A 20970-nucleotide genomic window follows, 5' to 3' on the forward strand; every position below is an offset into this window, starting at 1 on the left:
AGAGAGAGAGCGAGTGAACAGAAGGAGGAGTAAGGAAGAGAGAGAGAGAGAGTGAACAGAAGAAGGAGTAAGGAAGAGAGAGAGAGAGAGTGAACAGAAGAAGGAGTAAGGAAGAGAGAGAGAGTGAACAGAAGAAGGAGTAAGGAAGAGAGAGCGAGTGAACAGAAGAAGGAGTAAGGAAGAGAGAGAGAGTGAACAGAAGGAGGAGTAAGGAAGAGAGAGAGAGAACAGAAGAAGGAGTAAGGAAGAGAGAGAGAGTGAACAGAAGAAGGAGTAAGGAAGAGAGAGAACAGAAGAAGGAGTAAGGAAAAGAGAGAGAACAGAAGAAGGAGTAAGGAAAAGAGAGAGAACAGAAGGAGTAAGGAAGAGAGAGAGTGAACAGAAGAAGGAGTAAGGAAGAGAGAGAGTGAACAGAAGAAGGAGTAAGGAAGAGAGAGAGTGAACAGAAGAAGGAGTAAGGAAGAGAGAGAGTGAACAGAAGAAGGAGTAAGGAAGAGAGAGAGAGAACAGAAGAAGGAGTAAGGAAGAGAGAGAGAGAACAGAAGAAGGAGTAAGGAAGAGAGAGAGAGAGAACAGAAGAAGGAGTAAGGAAGAGAGAGAGAGAACAGAAGAAGGAGTAAGGAAGAGAGAGAGTGAACAGAAGAAGGAGTAAGGAAAAGAGAGAGAGAACAGAAGAAGGAGTAAGGAAGAGAGAGAGTGAACAGAAGAAGGAGTAAGGAAGAGAGAGAGTGAACAGAAGAAGGAGTAAGGAAGAGAGAGAGTGAACAGAAGAAGGAGTAAGGAAGAGAGAGAGAGAGAACAGAAGAAGGAGTAAGGAAAAGAGAGAGTGAACAGAAGAAGGAGTAAGGAAGAGAGAGAGAACAGAAGAAGGAGTAAGGAAAAGAGAGAGAGAACAGAAGAAGGAGTAAGGAAGAGAGAGAGTGAACAGAAGAAGGAGTAAGGAAAAGAGAGAGAGAACAGAAGAAGGAGTAAGGAAAAGAGAGGGAGAACAGAAGAAGGAGTAAGGAAAAGAGAGAGAGAACAGAAGAAGGAGTAAGGAAGAGAGAGAGTGAACAGAAGAAGGAGTAAGGAAGAGAGAGTGAACAGAAGAAGGAGTAAGGAAGAGAGAGAGAGAGTGAACAGAAGAAGGAGTAAGGAAGAGAGAAACATAGTATATTCAGTTAGTGGCATTTCTGCCAATAACAGCTAGTTTTCTCCTCCCCCCTCAGACCACTCCCAGACAGTCCTAGCTAAATTCTTGCATGAGAAATGGCTCTTTAATTGAAGATAACCACAGTAAGGTACTTAATTGTTGCACAGAAATAATTTGATATTGAGATAAAAACGGCTGCATTGTACCTTTAAAACAAAATGTCCTACAGACATAAACCCCTATCATCTCCTCTCACCTGACAGTCTCTTGTAGAGGTGTTGTCTGCTACTGGTGCTGTTGTCCTGCTTCTTCTCCAAGGCAGAGAGGGAGAGGTGGCCCTTGCCGTTGGGGATCTGGCCGGGGGCAAGCAGGGGAGCCTTTGGTATGGAGGGACAGTTAAGGCCTGGCTTCAGGGGTGACGAGGAGCTCACAGTGCTGCTGGAGGAGGACGATAAGTGGGCCGAGGGAACCTGCACCAGCTTGGCTGACGAATCCACCTTCAGACACATCTTCTCCACTTTGACTGCAGGGGTCAGGCTGGAAGAGAGAGATGGACAGAGGAGGAGAAAGCGAGGGAGTTCATTTATCTATAGCAACATTAAATACTTCAGAAAAATAGTTTCATTTTAACAGAACAGAGTTTGAAATGTGTTCGAATCCCCAGGCAGAAAGCCAACATGTTTTGAGTGGTTGCAAATGGAGTTCGATAAAGGATCTCTTTTTAAAACTAACTCTTTAGGGGGGTTATTTAGACGGAGGGTAGCACAGGGAGACTTCAGACAGAGCTAGACTTCAGAGGAGCAGGGAGAGGACCTAAGATGAAGAGATAAGATATAACTCAGAGGATCAAATCAAACGTGAAGCAGGGCTTTAAGAGGCAGGGGACTGAACTAGGGCTGGCCAACATATCGAATTCAATTCAATTCCAAATGGCTTTATTGCAAGAATCAAGGTTTTTTGTTCTTATGAATGTTTATGTCCGCTTGTTCTCATGTTGTCTTTTTGGTCTCGTCTCTTTCTGTCTTGAGTGCACCTTCTCACTCATAAACACACCAAGCCCCTCCCCTGCCACTCACAACTGAGTTTCCACTAGTTACTATAGAAACAAAGTCAAAATTGACTATATTGTGAAAAACTATGAAAACAAAAATGTGCTTTTTGGTCTTAATTTAAAGGTTAGGTTTAGGCATAAGGTTAGTAGTGTGGTTAAGGTTAAAGGTAGACTCAGTGAAATGACGTTGCCACAAGCAGCACTGCAGATAATGAGATGAGCGAGATGCAACACTTCGCTCTCAACGGGTTCACGCTATGCTGTTTACTCTCCGTACCTACGTCACATCGCTGAGTTTACCTTTAAAGGTTAAGGTCAGGATTAAATAAACATTTTAAAGGTCGACTTTGGGCGCGAAAACTGTCCAACTCTGCCGCTTTCATTAGATTATTGCTGAAAACACTACTGTATCGTGAATTGCCCATGCGTTTGAAAAGAATCTAGTGATTTTATAGGGTCCATATCGCCCAGCCCTAAGCTGAAGTTCAACATGACAATACGTTTTACTGAAGTTCAGCATGGTTCACCAGCATGGCTAGGCTAGGCATTACTTACATCTTGTCGTTGAGCACCCTGAAGGGAGGGAAGTGAGGTCTCTGCTGGATGCCTGGTAGCTTCTCTTTGGCTGGTTTGAGGATTTTGGAGTTGGACGAGGTGCTGGTCCCACTGGAAGAGCGGCCCATGGCCCCCCCACTGACACCCCCACCACCCGTCCCACTGCTCCTGCTCCGAGACAGAGCGGACAGGGAGGAGGCTGAGGAGGGGGCTAAGGTGGAGGTGGGCTTACTGGACGAGCTGTGTCTTCTCTCTAGATAGGGGTCAGGGGAAAAGCAGGTTAGGGGTAACCTAATGTACAGTCCACACAGACACATGACCTATAGTGCTTTCAGAAAGTATTCACACCCCTTTTTCCACATTGTTGTGTTACAGCCTGAATTTAAAATGGATTACATTGAGATTTAGATTTTTTATTGGCCTACACACACACACACACACACACACACACACACACACACACACACACACAATACCCCATAATGTCAAAGTGGAATTATGATTTTAGAAATGTTTACAAAGCTGAAATGTCTCAAGTCAATAAGTATTCAACCCCTTTGTTATTGCAAGCCTACATAAGTTCAGGAGTAACAAGTCACATAAATTGCATGGAGTAACTCTGTTCCCCACACATACAATTATCTGTAAGGACCCTCAGTCAAGCAGTGGATTTGAAACACAGACTCAACCACAAAGACCAGGGAGGTTTTCCAATGCCTCACAAAGAAGGGCACCTATTACTAGATGGATAAAAATGTAAAATGCAACGTTGAATACCCTTTTGAGCATGGTGAAGTTATTTATTACACTTGGTGATGGTGATGAATACACCCAGTCACTACAAAAATACAAGCCTCCTTCCTAACTCAGTTGCCAGACAGGAAGGAAACTGCTTCGGGATTTATCTATGGCATGACTTGAAAATAGCTGTCTAGCAATGATCAACAACCAACTTGACAGAGCTTGAAGAATTTTTAAATAATACAAATATTGTTCAATCTAGGTGTGCAAAGCTCAGAGACTTGCCCAGAAACACTCACAGCTGTAATTCTCTGCCAAAGGTGATTCCAACATGTATTGACTCAGGGGTGTGAATACTTAAGAGATATCTGTATTTCATTTTCAATAAATTTGCTAACATTTCAAAAAACATGTTTTCACTTTGTCATTATGGGGTATTGTGCGTAGATGGGTGAGACAAACACATATATAGTCCATTTTGAAGTCAAAGGGTATGAATACTTTCTGAAGGCACTGTACAAGCAATCTGAGACGTGGACACACAACTCATAAGTTGGTAGTAGTGTTATTTCTTCCTGAAACAACCGGCCTTTGGACAGTAATAGTTTTGCGATAAATGTGCAGGGAATCATGGGTAAACATTTCCTAAACAAAGTCAAAAGCAGGCAGCTTCAAAAGCAAAGACTAGAAAGCCTTGCTGATCCAGGCCAATTCATTCTGAACTAGAAACACTATAACTGCTAAAAGACAATACTGACACCAGAGAAGAAAATAATTAAACTAAGACAAAAAATCAGCAGCTGCTGAACAGGACAAGGGGCTCTGTGCAATCCAAACCGTACTGCAGTATTTAGCCTGGACAGTTATTTCTAATGTTACGCAGCTCACACACACACACACACACACACACACACACACACACACACACACACACACACACACACAAAGAGAAAGTGAAACAGAAAGCGAGAAAACGAAAGTTATACAGTAAGAGAGGAAGAAAGAACGCATGTGAGAGACAGCTCTTTAGATAAGAGCAGAGTACTGCAATGAAAGTGAGCTGAAGACTAACTGAAAACTCCCATCTGGTGTTGAATTGTGGCCAGTCCTGAGAGGGTTAATCTGACTATTTTACAGCCAGATAACTACACTGACTACGCTACCTCCTCCCAACCAGCACAACAAAACCGGTTTCATCTTCTAGTCATGAAGAAAAGCATGTGTGTGTGTGAGAATGTGTGTGTGTGAGTGAGAGAGAGAAATATACATACAATCAGTGAATAAGAGGAAACTGTGAGAGAGTAGAGAAATAAGAGAATGGAGAGAAAGCACAAGAGAGAGACAGATATAGACAGACATATATACAAAACTCCAACTAACCTTATGCTGACTCCATGCAGGTCTGGGCTGCATGCCAAGGTTGTCTCAGTGGGTGAGCAGCAACAGAGCAGGGCAGAATGCACAGCTGCCACTCCCAGCCCCACACCCACAATTTTACACTACAGCAGCTAACAGAGCAACAACCCCAGGGCTTTCCCCTCCCTCCTCACACACACACTAAACCAGCCCAGCCTATCTGCTGTGACAAAGCCCCTCCAGGAGTCAAGATGGAGTTTCACCCCGGGCCTCTCCCTCTTCTACCCTCCCGCCCATGACACACTGCCTTCCTGGTAACAGGCTAGCACTCGGCCTCTCCACCCCCTCAACCCTTCGCTGCTGCTCAATCCAGCTCAGACGTTGCTGAATAACCCACACGCAAGCGCGAGCAGGCTTCCCCAGCGTGACGTTCCCACAATGCCTGCCAAAAGCTGAGAGAGCCAGCCAGCCACAGAGGTCCTGGCAGACCAGTAGGACAGGAAAACAGTGATGAAGAGGTGCAACGTTATGGTCTATTCTCACACTATCTTCTCTCTAGAGGGCCGTGGAATCCCTGGCTACTGAGGAGACAGGTTGGCTGGCCGGGGAACATTTTGGATAGTGGGCCCCGGTGCACAGCATAGGCCTACACACTGTACATTCAGGGTAGACTACACATAAAACAGCAAGGCCCAATCAAAAGGAATAGGCCTTAAAATATCCTCTTATGACCCGACAACACTATCGTAGAAGTCACTTAATGAAAATCAGATCTGCTTTAGAGCAACCAGTTGGTGGATTGCATTATCATAGGGTGTGGATGGTGTTTTTGAATAGTCCTGTCCACAGTGCCGGCTTGTTCTCCTCAGAGCGTATAGCTCTGCATGCAGCGCCACTGTCAAAACGCAACAGGCGGCCTGTTGGCCAAAACCTCCCGCGAGATCCAACAATATGAATCTAGTTGCCTACCCCTGCCATACAACATATGGATGGGCTTCAAGCAATAGAGGAGAATGAGGTGAAACAGTCTAGATGGTGTTAAGCTCAGCGGACCTGCCCTCAGAGAAAAGAATCACAGCATATAGAATCACAGTGCACTGACCTTTAGCGGACTCTCTCAGCCTTTCCTACCAGCAGCAACACAACAAAGCAACACAGTGGCTTCATGGAATGAAAGTCATTTAAACCACACAGACTACAAACAGGACAGAAAATGAAGGTTTGTCTTTGGTGCCTTGCAGAGATGAGCTCATTACTCTATAGAAGACAAGTCCACTAATGTTTCACTGGTCAGACAAGTCCAGTAGTCTTCAGAGAGGCACTGCCAAGTCCTGTGTTCACACGCTGTACACTGGAAGACTAATGGATGAACATGCCTACTATGAAATTTCATAACGGCTAGTCAAGCTCTACAAGTCAATGAGACGATCACCATGCAGATGAGACAGACAGTCCCCCCCCTTGGGTTGTGCCGTGGCGGAGATCTTAGTGGGCTATACTCGGCCTTGTCTCAGGATGGTAAATTGGTGGTTGAAGATATCCCTCTAGTGGTGTGGGGGCTGTGCTTTGGCAAAGTGGGTGGGGTTATATCCTGCCTGTTTGGCCCTGTCTGGGGGTATCATCGGATGGGGCCACAGTGTCTCCTGACCCCTCCCGTCTCAGCCTCCAGTATTTATGCTGCAGTAGTTTATGTGTCGGGGGGCTAGGGTCAGTCTGTTATATCTGGAGTACTTCTCCTGTCTTATCCTGTGTCTTGTGAGAATTTAAGTATGCTCTCTCTAATTCTCTCTCGGAGGAGGAGGACCTGAGCCCTAGGACCATGCCTCAGGACTACCTGGCCTGATGACTCCTTGCTGTCCCCAGTCCACCTGGCCGTGCTGGTGCTCCAGTTTCAACTGTTATAACTTCAGTTTCAACGGCTATGGAACCCTGACCTGTTCACCGGACGTGCTACCTGTCCCAGACCTGCTGTTTTCAACTCTCTAGAGACAGCAGGAGCGGTACAGATACTCTGAATGATTGGCTATGAAAAGCCAACTGACGTTTACTCCTAAGGTGCTGACCTGTTGCACCCTCGACAACTACTGTGATTATTATTATCTGACCCTGCTGGTCATCTATGAACATTTGAACATCTTGGCCATGTTCTGTTATAATCTCCACCCGGCACAGCCAAAAGAGGACTGGCCACCCCTCATAGCCTGGTTCCTCTCTAGGTTTCTTCCTAGGTTCTGGCCTTTCTAGGGAGTTTTTCCTAGCCACCGTGCTTCTACACCTGCATTGTTTGCTGTGTGGGGATTTAGGCTGGGTTTCTGTATAACACTTTGTGACATCAGTCAAATCTATGCTAGCTTTCAACCCACTGCCAAACTTCAGAAATAATGCTCGGTGAGGGACAAATATCTTTAGTTAGATATAAAAAAAGATGTAAAACATTGACATATTTATGGTTTTAGCTTAGGTTAATTCAGACGGTTTTTCAGCAGCACGATGTCACCTAGGTGATATTTTATCACGTTAGCACATTAAAGTCAAACTACTTTCGATCTATCCTTTTACGAGATACGAGACAGCGCGACTATTCCACCTGCACTGATCTGTCTGACTTGAGACAATGATACAAGCCAGATTCATCCTATCTGATTGAATGTTATTGCACAACATCTAAGGTGGAAGTTGTGTTTGTGGACTACTAAGCTATAGTAGTCAGGTGCGACCACACCAGCACGAGGCTAACCTCAATTTGTGGAAAGTATGAACTTCTGTAATTGCTACTCTATTCACATGTGCCAGTAGTCCATGATTGATCTGTCTTGACTCTTGACAAAGGACCAATGAGTGTTCCCAATGACACTTGAGTGCCATTGTGTCTCCCTCTTGTGGCCAATCCTGATAACTGTATAACCAGCAACAACCAGTGATGAAATATTATAGGCCTAGCTTTTCATTCAATCTTTCCGCTGAGAAAGAAACAAACACCCCATAGTAAAAGGACACTAGTGATTCATTTGAAGCCCTGTGGCCTTGACAATTTTAAATGGTATGGATCTCAATGTCCACACCAGCATAAAGTGCAGTGTAGTAATGTATGCATATTGGGACACAGATGGACTTAAGTAACCAGCCCAGAGTAGAAATGGAAGGATGTGCCATTGAGCCTTTGGTTTTGACAACCACAGGAAGATAATACAGACTCACCAGGTTTACACTAGAAAATTAATATTCCAATTTAGTTTAAAAAGCAAACTGCTTGCATGCCATTTTATAAACTAATTTGTTTGTAAGGATGGAAAGATCCATACTAAAGCCGAAAACATTAGAACGCCCTCCCAATGTTGTGAGGAGTCGGAACACTGACCAATCCAATACACACCATGTGTTAGAAAACATGATAGTTTTATAAAATATTCAAGAATTACCCATAACATAAGGTTATCTGCCAGTTCAGACTAAGCTATTTCAATGACAACAATCCTTCATTGAAATGGCTCAAGGAACAACAGATTGTTCCTTGCTCTTCTTTACTAGAGGTATCAACGATAATGGTAAGTGGAGGAAGGCCTAAAAAGTGTACGCACTGAAATCATTTTAAAAAAGGTCTCCAAACTTTTACCTAAAGAACAGCTGGAATAAATACATTATACATGCCAATTGATGCTTAACAGCCCACCGTGGAGAGGAACTAACCAGAGAGAGAGAGTTTACATTTTACACCACCTCACTGGCACTCACTGGTGTCTGGTGTCTGTGGAAAGAGCAGTTCTCTTAACTGCACTGAAGCACAGGGGTGTGTGTTTGTGTGTCTGTGTGCGTTCCGCAAGTGCGTGCACAGAGGGTTCAACAGGCTAGTTTTAACGAGATACGCAGCAAAACGATCCCTTGATTCTGAAATCCATAATAAATTAAATTCTTTCCAGCATTCCGGCCAAAGAGCCAGTTTAAGAACACACGCCGTGGAGAAGGAAACTAGTAGGTTTTAGACATCTTCAGACGTCTCAGGGACAGTTTAACATGCTAAAACAATCAATTAGGCTGCACTCACACAGAGGAACGGACTCGGAGGAGCACATCAAATATTAACAGGAGAATTGTAAACAAGTCTCAGGCGGTGGAAATCAAAGGCCAGAGTGCTCCTTTCTCATGTTAGAGGTGGAGAACGGGAGGTGTGCTTTTCATCCTCCTGACGTTGATGTGTTTTAACATGCGAACACACAGAGTAGTTGTGCCATTCTGACAGAGATTAGTGCCAAGCAGATTTCCCCAAAGCACAAGTCTAGAATGTTCTCTTTAGTGATGGGGAAAAGAAATCAGTTACATATTGGGATATTTCTGACGATATATCGTATTGTTCTGACAATATAGTCGTATTTTTTATTACACTAGTTGGCTGTACCTGCACCAAAACTATTTTTCCTTCATAGCTTATACTCCATCTTTTTAAATAGGTAGCCAATTGGACTGATGACAACATGTTGTTTTCGCATGACTATCTTGTCCCTCTGCAGCAGACATATATTTCGCAATAAATCACAATACATAAAGAAAATGTGAGAATCTCAATGCATATCTTAAATCGGCACCTAAGAATTGTGATAATATCGTATTGTGAGGTCCCTAGCAAATTCCCAACTCTAGCTCTCTCCTTGCCCAAACCTTTCCCGCCAGGAGAGCAAAATAACAAAAAAATATAAAAACCCAATACTGGATCAGCTCTTGGGGACAATGTGTGCATGAGTGATGGTGGTCTGTGTGTGTGTGTGTGTGTGTGTGTGTGTGTGTGTGTGTGTGTGTGTGTGTGTGTGTGTGTGAGAGAGAGAGAGACTTACCGTAGTGCGCTTGGAAGGCCTGGGGCTTCACCACCTGACTGCAGTGGCTGCACATCACCAGGTAGAAGTCGTCCTGTGCTGGACACTGGCCAAATATGGGCATGTCTGTGGATTCCATGGGGGAGGGAAAAACACAGATGAACAGGATGAAGGTAACCAGCATCTAGCCTCAACTATAAGAGGTAGACACAGGCAGTTGCTGAATGAAACATTTCAAATGATGCTGTGTTATGGAGGGAGATAGAGTATTGAACGCTATGCTCTAAGATGGTTAAGGTTGATTAAAAAAGGTGAGTGTGGTAACAATCATTCCAGAGAAAAAACGATTGTACAGGTGCAGAGATTCCACACGCAGAGGGTACTCCTCGGTACTAGCCACATTTCACAGAGGAAACTACCCAGCGATAAGGAGAGGACCGAGCCATGACGCCAAAGGTTACCTGCTGCAGAAACAGACAGACTCGCTACAGAAAAGAGGTGAAGCAGTCAGGAGAAATACAGCCAGTGGCAGAGTCTGATTGATCTGTCTTCCAATAAACAAGAGAGAAGGGAGAGCGGCTGAGGGAGAGCGGCTGAGGGAGAGCGGCTGAGGGAGAGCGGCTACCACTTGGGCTTTAATGTACCGTACCTGCAAATACTCAAATAGACAAATTCATCCAGGCAAAAAAAAGGACACGATCATTCACAGCAATGCATGTTACCTTAATTGACAAGAAAACGACATTCAACAGTTAACCGGTTAACAATTACAAAATGTTTATCCTTTGTCAGTCGTTGCGTTAGTTAAATGCCGGCTAAACAGATCCGATTGACTGTTTGGTGGATTCAAGACCCCCACTCACAAACGACTCCCTCCTTTTTTGATGAAAGCCTCATGATCATGGAAAACAGAGGGGCACATTGAGAGACGAGACCTTCACAAGGAGAATCGCAAAGAGCTAATGAAGGGGCTAATTAAGAAATCACCCAGAGAGCCCGCCATGGCGAGGCCCTCCAACACACACACACACGGTTAAGGACACTTGAAACGTCACCGACGTCTCCAAGGCGATGGCTATTCAAGTCCACACAAAAGCCTACCTGTGCTCTTAGGGAAGTCATTTGCTGCTGTGGAGCGGCAATTAACAAGCCGACCCATACTTAACACAGGGTTAATGTCTGGGCCCACTTCACTAAGTGTCAGCTCCTACCACTGAGGTGGAAGTATCGACTACTGGCTCAGATGAAAACCTCTGCTTAATTGACATATAAAAAGAGTTCATAGGCCTACCAAACAGAGCTACGGTCTACTACTGAATGATTTTAATGCAACCGTACCTTCTTAGGAACAAACCCTTCACATCTAAATGAGTGGAAAACAAAGTTGGAGTGTAGGCCTAATTGTCAAGGGGAAATTGTTTTCATAGGAGTTGCATTAAATAAGGAGTTGCATTAAATTCCTATGCAAAAGCTCACACTGGCCATCATGGGTGTCCACTGGTCTCTTACATGAGCTGAATCCCCAGTCCACTCTGCATTCAGGACATGGCAGTGGCATGCCCGACTTTAAAAGTGGTGAAGCTCCACTGTGCCTTTTCATTCTCCGGTACGGAGATGAGAGGGAGGGCGGGTGAAGGTGTGTGTGTGTGAGTGAGAGAGAGGGAGAGCGGGTGAAGGTGTGTGTGTGTGAGTGAGAGAGAGGGAGAGCGGGTGAAGGTGTGTGTGTGTGTGAGTGAGAGAGGGAGAGCGGGTGAAGGTGTTTGTGTGTGAGTGAGAGAGAGGGAGAGCGGGAAAAGGTGTGTGTGTGTGAGTGAGAGAGAGGGAGAGCGGGAAAAGGTGTGTGTGATAGAGGGAGAGCGGGTGAAGGTGTGTGTGTGAGAGAGAGAGCGGGTGAAGGTGTGTGTGAGAGAGAGAGCGGGTGAAGGTGTGTGTGAGAGAGAGAGCGGGTGAAGGTGTGTGTGAGAGAGAGAGCGGGTGAAGGTGTGTGTGAGAGAGAGAGAGCGGGTGAAGGTGTGTGAGAGAGAGAGAGCGGGTGAAGGTGTGAGTGAGAGAGAGGGAGAGCGGGTGAAGGTGTGTGTGTGAGTGAGAGAGAGGGAGAGCGGGAAAAGGTGTGATGTCATAAGGTGAATGCACCAATTTGTAAGTCGCTCTGGATAAGAGCGTCTGCTAAATGACTTAAATGTAAATGTAAATGTGTGTGTGTGAGAGAGAGAGCGGGAAAAGGTGTGTGTGTGAGAGAGAGAGCGGGTGAAGGTGTGTGTGAGAGAGAGCGCAGGTGAAGGTGTATGTGAGAGAGAGAGTGCGGGTGAAGGCGTGTGTGAGAGAGAGAGCGGGTGAAGGTGTGTGTGAGAGAGAGAGAGCGGGTGAAGGTGTGTGTGAGAGAGAGAGAGCGGGTGAAGGTGTGTGTGTGAGAGAGAGAGCGGGTGAAGGTGTGTGTGTGAGAGAGAGAGCGGGTGAAGGTGTGTGTGAGAGAGGGAGAGCGGGTGAAGGTGTGTGTGAGAGGGAGAGCGGGTGAAGGTGTGTGTGATAGAGAGAGAGCGGGTGAAGGTGTGTGTGTGAGAGAGGGAGAGCGGGTGAAGGTGTGTGTGTGAGAGAGGGAGAGCGGGTGAAGGTGTGTGTGTGAGAGAGGGAGAGCGGGTGAAGGTGTGTGTGAGAGAGGGAGAGCGGGTGAAGGTGTGTGTGAGAGAGGGAGAGCGGGTGAAGGTGTGTGTGAGAGAGAGAGAGAGAGAGAGAGAGAGAGAGAGAGAGAGAGAGAGAGGGTGAAGGTGTGTGTGAGAGAGAGAGAGAGAGCGGGTGAAGGTGTGTGTGAGAGAGAGCGGGTGAAGGTGTGTGTGAGAGAGAGAGAGCGGGTGAAGGTGTGAGTGAGAGAGAGGGAGAGCGGGTGAAGGTGTGTGTGTGTGTGAGAGAGAGGGAGAGCGGGAAAAGGTGTGTGTGTGAGAGAGAGAGCGGGAAAAGGTGTGTGTGTGAGAGAGAGAGCGGGTGAAGGTGTGTGTGAGAGAGAGCGCAGGTGAAGGTGTATGTGAGAGAGAGAGAGCGGGTGAAGGCGTGTGAGAGAGAGAGAGCGGGTGAAGGTGTGTGTGAGAGAGAGAGAGCGGGTGAAGGTGTGTGTGAGAGAGAGAGAGCGGGTGAAGGTGTGTGTGAGAGAGAGAGAGCGGGTGAAGGTGTGTGTGAGAGAGAGAGAGCGGGTGAAGGTGTGTGTGTGAGAGAGAGAGCGGGTGAAGATGTGTGTGAGAGAGGGAGAGCGGGTGAAGGTGTGTGTGAGAGAGGGAGAGCGGGTGAAGGTGTGTGTGATAGAGAGAGAGCGGGTGAAGGTGTGTGTGATAGAGAGAGAGCGGGTGAAGGTGTGTGTGTGAGAGAGGGAGAGCGGGTGAAGGTGTGTGTGTGAGAGAGGGAGAGCGGGTGAAGGTGTGTGTGTGAGAGAGGGAGAGCGGGTGAAGGTGTGTGTGAGAGAGGGAGAGCGGGTGAAGGTGTGTGTGAGAGAGGGAGAGCGGGTGAAGGTGTGTGTGAGAGAGAGAGAGAGAGAGAGAGAGCGGGTGAAGGTGTGTGTGAGAGAGAGAGAGCGGGTGAAGGTGTGTGTGAGAGAGAGCGGGTGAAGGTGTGTGTGAGAGAGAGAGCGGGTGAAGGTGTGTGTGAGAGAGAGAGCGGGTGAAGGTGTGTGTGAGAGAGAGCGGGTGAAGGTGTGTGTGATAGAGAGAGAGCGGGTGAAGGTGTGTGTGAGAGAGGGAGAGCGGGTGAAGGTGTGTGTGAGAGAGAGAAAGCGAGAGAGAAATGCAGTTCATTTCACCACCCTTTTCCATGGCAGTGACGAATGATCTAGATAGAGTAGTAGCAGCTATTGGAGGCACACAGCACAGAGGCTGACTGCACACATGGACACAGGGCAGCAACCTCTGACCTGCTGCCACTACGTTGATCAGCCTCCCCCTCTCAGTCTGCTATCAGGCCAATTGGTGAAGGCGAGTCAGAGATATGAGAGAGTGTGATCTCAGAAGCAGATCAGAGGAGAGAATCCTTCAGTCACGTTCCAATGTTTCAGTGTGTCATGTCTGGACTCTAGAGTGTGTGTGTGTGTGTGTGTGTGTGTGTGTGTGTGTGTGTGTGTGTGTGTGTGTGTGTGTGTGTGTGTGTGTGTGTGTGTGTGTGTGTGTGTGTGTGTGTGTGTGTGTGTGTGTGTGTGTGTGTGTGTGTGTGTGTGTGTGTCCATGCGTGCGTAAGAACGGCTTTTCCGCAAAGGAGATATGTGGGTCATGGTAGAGCTGTAGTCATCCACGGGGTAAGCCATAATAGCCCTATTCCACAAGGCTTGGTCTGAATGACAACGTGCGAGGAGACAAAGAGAAGAGGACACTCTAGAGCATGTAGGAGTTTGTGGACCCAATGGGTAACACAGAGAGGAGCTAGGGGTTTGGAAATGGAGGTGTGTGTGGAGCCAGTCGGCCTGCAGTCCAACTAAGGTCACACCCCAGCTGTCCTGTGCTCATCTCTTCTCTTTCAAGACCACTGAACTGTAATCAATAGATGAGGCTGTGATAGGGGAGGCCATCGTGGTGGAAAAGCTATCCAGTGCATGCACCTATCCATGGTCATCAGGTAGAGAGACTGAGGAAAGGAAGACATTAGTGGCAGTAGCCTAGAGGTTAGAGAGGACCAGCAGCCGCAAGGTTGCTGGTTCAAGCCCCAGGCTGGGCAACAGAAAAATGGAACTGAACTGGCAGCCTGCTGGTCTCTGATCCCATGTATCATCTCCTGCCATTGTTCCCTTGATCAAGACACTTAGCCTCCCACAACTTCTCTCCATCCAGGGACGCTGCACTGCTGCTGACCCTGTGCTTCTCAACGTGTGTGTGTGTGTGTGTGTGTGTGTGTGTGTGTGTGTACCTCGGGTTGTTGGGAAAGGCAAAAGACAAATTTCTGTTGTAACCGATGGACACAAAGTTGTATTCTATTCTAATAAAGTCGTATTCTAGTCTATTGGATGTTTTTAGGACACGATCAGCACTCCCCTGTTTTCCTACAGACTGCAGCTTATTGCACTAATATCATCACATTGGATCCTGCAGGTCACACAAACAATTAGGGACAAACAAAGTGCAGAACATCTCACTCCACTAACATTAGCAAATATTTCCACTCATTTTCAAAGACCAGTGATATTTCACTTCATCTGTTCAGGTCATTTCTAACAGTTCCGGAAACCTCAGCTTCAGTCTGGCCACTGTTCGCCAGGCATTCAGGCATGTAGATGGTGCTGTGTCACCGTAGCAACACCTTACAGCGAGACATCACTGCCACATTTCACCTCTGCACAATCAGCGGGGAGAACCATACATTCTCAGTCCCCATCGGGTGTGTAGATATATGGTTTGACAAAACTATCAAAACAATACCAATTTCCTTTGCATTCTCACTCAAATGGAATGGTCTTCGAAATGTTGGAGCGAACATAATCCTTATTTCAATTCCACATTTTACACAAGCCGCGCTCTGGTCTATACTCGTCTTAGTGATTCAACAAGCACTAAATGACACAACGAAAACGTTTCCTGAATCACCGAAATAGTCGGCTACTGTAGCTAGACTAATGCAGTTGCACAACAGTGACTTTCCTGATCACATTCTGTCAACATGCTTCTTGGTCTTCCTGAGAAAAAGTGAAGATGTAAATTAAGGTCATATCAAAATTGGCTGGATCCAGGTGCTTTGCTGAACAGTTTGGTCTCCTTTTACGCCAGGAAATAAGTGTGTAAATCAGACAAGTCTAGTTTTCTGTTGTGGCTTCTGTGAGACCTGTAGGAAACAAGTGATTTGTTCTTAATTGTGCAATGTCACTGCGGTGTGCACACTGGCCCCATTGTTTGCCAATGCAAATGCACCGTTAGCTAAGTGCCCTGACAAGTAGGCTACAGTGTGTAAGCCCTTCCTTTTCATCAGGAAAAAAAGCTTTTTGGAAAAGTCTGAAATGAGTTGCCTACGTATTGCTGACATCACAAGTGTAGGCCTATGACACATAACAGCTACAGAGGACTTCAGAGGTGAGTGTCGCCTCGATCACACGTCATCTGGATACATGTGCAACAAAAGTTCAACATTCACCTTCTGCTACCATTTCTGTCAAGCCGTCTATGCATACAGTTTGATGCATATGTTCTATAAATCCAACACATGCAACACACAGAACGCACTGCCTCTGCAACGTAATGCTGAAAGGCAAACACAGTGTTCCATTGGAAATGAATGTACTTCTGGAGTATCAAAATGCAACGACGCTGCCGGTGTGATCGAGGCGTTTTCCCTGCTCTCTTGACTATAAGTGGGCTACCTTATCACCTTATAGATATGTAATCAATATAACAAACTATTTCCTCATCTCCGTTCTTACTTCCCAAACAGTGAGTAAAGACTGTAGACTAACTATGTGCAGTACATGATGTACTTACATGTATAGTGCTTATTTTTACAAGCTGCTTTTTGGGAATCAAGTTGTAGCGTGACTTTACCCTGAGGATAGTGTATCTTGTTACCATACTAAAGGTTAGGATTGGGCATGCTGATCCTAGATTTGTGCTTACGGCAACTTCAACGTAGTGACTATTTACAGCACAGTTTCAAGTCACCATTACTAAAAAACGTAATATTCTTCAGATTTGTTTTGTGCAAAAAGGACAACTATGGCTCCTGATGGCTATGTGGAAAAGTATCATTCTATGGGTTTTTACTACATTAGATTTAGTTTTTTACGTCAGTGTTGCACATACAGCCTTGTGCTTCTCATTTTATAGCATGGGAATGAACATTTCAAGGCAGTCTTGATCAGATCACTGACACCAACCCATGTAATAAATCTATTATAGATCATAGCTGCCAAAACAAAGAGTAAGGCCATCCTTTGTTGTTAATATTGTAAATATAGAGTACTTTATTGAGTGTGCTAATATAAATGTGCTGAACAAAGATGTGAATGTGTAGTAGTTAGTAGCACTATAAATATTCAACTGACATAGGAAAGCCATCTGAGGTTTTAGACAGTTTCCAACAAGAATAGCAGTTATTCTTTAAGTTGCACTATGCAGAAATCGCTCCGCAATTTCCTGGTTGCCAAAACTCTTAATAGTTAGCCTAATTTCAGTTTGTGAGACAAAATAAGCTAGTGTACAATAGCAAATAATTTTACCATCTAAAATGCTGTGAAATATATTTTCCATAATCATATTCCATAAAATATTGTTGTTTCAGCTGGTGTACAAATTGAAAGTAATAAAACGCAAAAACTGCAAATATACAGATAGAACAGAATCTTCTTAGACATTTCTATCTGAATTTGGACAGGTTGCCCCCAAAAATTACATGTTGGCACTTTAAAGCTAGAATCCTTAGTTGCTACATTAATACACACACACACACACACACACAAAAGTTTGACAAACCTACTCATTCTAGGGTTTTTATTTTTTACTATTTTCTACATAGAGAATAATATTGAAGATATCAAAACTATTAAATAACTCAATACAAGTGTTAAACAATACTAAATATATTTTACTCTCCTTATTGGTCAAACAGCCCGTACACAGCCTTGAGGTGTGTTGGGTCATTGTCCTGTTGAAAAACAAATGATAGTCCCACTAAACGCAAACCAGAAGGGATGGCGTATCACTGCAGAATGCTGTGGTAGCCATGTTGGTTAAGTGTGCCTTGAATTCTAAATAAAGTCACTGACAGTGTCACCAGCAAAGCACCCCACACGATCACACCGCCTCCTCCATGCTTCACAGTGGGAACCAGACATGCGAAGATCATCCGTTCACCTACTCTGCGTCTCACAAAGACACGCTGGTTGGAACCAAAAATCTCAAATTTGGACTCATCAGACCAAAAGGACAGATTTCCACCTGTCTAATGTCCATTGCTCATGTTTCTTGGCCCAAGCAAGTCTCTTCTTCTTAGTGGTGTCCTTAAGTAGTGGTTTCATTGCAACAATTCGAACATGAAGGACTGACTCAAGCAGTCTCCTCTGAAGAGTTGATGTCTTCCTTTCCTGTGGCGTCCTCTTGAGAGCCAGTTTCATCATAGCGCTTGATGGTTTTTGAGGCTGCACTTGAAGAAAAGCATGAATAATTCTTGAAATGTCCTGGATTGACTGACCTTCATGTCTTAAAGTAGTGATGGCCTGCCGTTTCTCTTTGCTTATTTGAGCTGTTCTTGCCATAATATGGACTTGGTCTTTTACCAAATAGGGCTATCTTCTGTATACCCCCCCTACCTTGACACAACACTGATCGGCTCAAACGCATTAAGGAATTCCACTATTTAACTTTTAACAAGGCACACCTGTTAATTGAAATACATTCCAGGAGACTACCTCATGAAGCTGATTGAGAGAATGCCAAGAGTGTGCAAAGCTGACATCAAGGCAAAGGGTGGCTACTTTGAAGAACCTCAAAAATAAAATAAATTATGATTTGTGTAACACTTTTTTGGTTACTACATGATTCCATGTGTTATTTCATAGTTTTGATGTCTTCACTATTATTCTACAATGTAGAAAATAGCACAAATAAAGAACCATGAATGAGTAGTTGTGTTCAAACTTTTCACTGGTACTGTATATGCATTGATTCTTGAAGAATATAACTTACAAGCTTGTTTTATTCCAATGTTTGTAAACAATGTAAACAAACCCTTCATAGTCTCAAAACATGAATACAACTAATTGTCATGGATGGTTAGTCCTTGCATCTATGGCTTGCTCTATGAATTTGCGAACAGTTATTTCTCCAGGCCCTTCCCTCAGCTTTTTACCAAAACATAGGCGGGGGTCCGCTTTCTTATTGTTTCAATTAAGACTCCAGCTTCACTGACAACCTCGTTGCACCCATTTTAACTGTGAAAGTGCCATCACCACACTGACTGTGCCCATCCCCTAACTTCACACACACACTTTTTTAGGTGGGCACAATGATACTGAACAGTCAGACAGAAATGGTGTAAAACAGACAATAAATTCTCTGTTGTGTAAGATAAACATAAATTTCAGCTTTATCACATGACATGTATCTTTACGGACCCCACTGAATTAGCGCTGGTTGTTACCTGCGGTGGTTACCTACTTAGGGTCAGAAGATAGGCACACCTCTTCAAGGTGTCAACTAGTGGCGATAGATTCCTGGGCTATATCACTGATTGATCAGACTTGTGTTGTCACCAGTCAGTGTGGTGGACTTGTTCAACAGAACAACCAGATTTCAGCCGGTGCAACCCAACAAAACCAAAACACACCTTGGCTTTGACAAAAGCGAGAACACTCACCATCTCTGCACAGTCGCATTGCTTCTCGATTTTTCCCGAACTCTTTCAAACTTTCCTCTGATTCAGCACCTAAAAGAGGCAATCGGATACACACGAAGATAAATAGTTACACTTGCTTGCTTCTGCTGTTGTTAACAGTAGCGTTTCTTCGTATTCCAAAAACTGCACGCAATCAGCAAAAAAAGCTCACGATCATCGTTATGTCTCGATTCTACACACACATCCAGTACGCACGAGCACTCACCGTCGTTGCCGTGGAGTTTGGCAGCATCGACCCAGCTGCTCCAAGGCTGTCCCAACATTATTTCTGGACTAGGCATGGATCTGCGCTCCGCACCAGTCGCCATTGCTGTGGAGCCTTCTCCCCGCTGGATCTGCTGCTGTTGCTGCTTCAGCTGCCTGGCCACTCTGCGCTGCTCCCCCCTGACGTCATCATCGGCCCTTTCCGACATTCTTTCCGCTACAATGTAACAAAACAGCAGTCAGCGTTGTGGTGTTCTCAGGATTCCTTCATTGATTGACTCGGGCAAACGCATGTTTTGGTAACGCAAATCCCTTTGATTATGTGTTTAGAAGCTAGAGGGAGTGACACCACCGAAATCGCTCTTGTTTTGACGGATGCATGTGTGCGAGGCCGTAACCCGGCACATAGTCTGGGCAATCGCAGATATATATCACAGATACAACTTTAAGGAGGAGCATCTAAATGCACCTCCCTGAGTGCATTAAACGTGATAAATCCAGGTCACTTACACGCGGTGTGACAACAATATGTTTTCAATTATCAAATAAATACTATATTCATCACCTTCCTATAGCCTATGCCTAATTGATACAGTTCACGTAGGAATTCGTTATTTTTCTTCGAAAAACGTATTTTATGAATGAAAACGAACCAAATGTTAGTAAAAAAATGTTTTTTTAGAGTGCCCTAATATTGATCAAATTAACATGCTCCGAGGTATTATATCATGACAACCAGAATATCACTCTTGCTTCCAACTTCAAACATGTTCAGATCGGATACACACTTTCGATAATGCACATCGATGACCGAACAGTACATTTATATAAAAAAGCTTATTAAAGTAAAATAATTAAGACAGGGACCTGTTTCTTGTCGCCGGATGGGGGAATAGATATTCATTCACTTCCTTAAGGGCGACTGCCTTCCAGTTTACACTAGTCAGATTCATATTTCTCACAGCCCTTTGCGTCACATCAGTGCTATGTGGCGAATGGATGGAGTTCCTACTTCTATAATCTAGGAATTGGTAACACTATCCCGTTCACTGTTTCCTTTCTAAAACACTTCATTCAGGTTTACAGTTATATAAGAGTCTGTAGATTAGGTCTTACAAAAATATGAATGTCTGAGGTCTTTATAGAATTTAAATATTCCTAGGGAGTATACCTTCCACTTTCCAAATGGGATTTGGATTTAAATGGAGTGACCAGGATGTCTTCATATTATCTCATGTTTGGAACTCTCAGCACAGGCCTCAACTACTCCTGCTACTGATGGGCAGAATCAATCTGTAACAGACAATGTACGCCGTAACCTCACCTACCATTCAGCATTCCAGTTTGAAGTGAAGATTCTAACATGTTAATAAGTGTTGAAATCCTACACAACCATCTTCAGTTTTCAACTTGCTTAAAGCAGAAATGACTGAATGCATTTTCATTGCATGCGCAAAAATTCAAACACCATACCTCTACTGCCAATACAAAAGGCTAAAAGGCCAATACAACAATTGGCCAGAAACTAGCCCTATAAATTACAACTAATTAGTGCAACAATTTATGACAGACAGCAAAATGTGTAGGCCTGATGCTGGAATGGAACTGGTTTTGGGGGATTGTATATGGTTCAACAGTGTCGCGTATTACAAATACTAAATCAGTGTTGTGATTTTTTTTTACATGATTGATTACAGGTCTGTATACTAATCAATAATAAAATATTATTTGGAAAACTGTCTGCATCTGACAGACTGACATACTAAGAATAAAGTTAGGCT

General features: G+C 44.7%; 1 protein-coding gene across 6 annotated transcripts in view; it reads right to left on the reverse strand.

The window, feature by feature from the left end:
• Window positions 1-20970, reverse strand: part of LOC129815116 (ataxin-7-like) — a 53286-nt gene that overhangs the window by 11687 nt on the left and 20629 nt on the right. For all 6 annotated transcript variants that reach the window (XM_055868495.1, XM_055868497.1, XM_055868498.1 and 3 more), the window contains 5 exons: window positions 19191-19406; window positions 18947-19015; window positions 9662-9766; window positions 2739-2991; window positions 1389-1669 (listed from right to left, as the gene is read on the reverse strand). In XM_055868495.1, coding sequence (XP_055724470.1) covers window positions 1389-1669; window positions 2739-2991; window positions 9662-9766; window positions 18947-19015; window positions 19191-19398 — 916 coding nt within the window. In that variant the 5' untranslated portion in view covers window positions 19399-19406. The remainder of the gene's footprint in view (window positions 1-1388; window positions 1670-2738; window positions 2992-9661; window positions 9767-18946; window positions 19016-19190; window positions 19407-20970) is intronic.

The sequence above is a fragment of the Salvelinus fontinalis genome, chromosome 18 (assembly GCF_029448725.1).
Source record: "Salvelinus fontinalis isolate EN_2023a chromosome 18, ASM2944872v1, whole genome shotgun sequence".
Lineage (NCBI taxonomy): Eukaryota > Metazoa > Chordata > Actinopteri > Salmoniformes > Salmonidae > Salvelinus > Salvelinus fontinalis.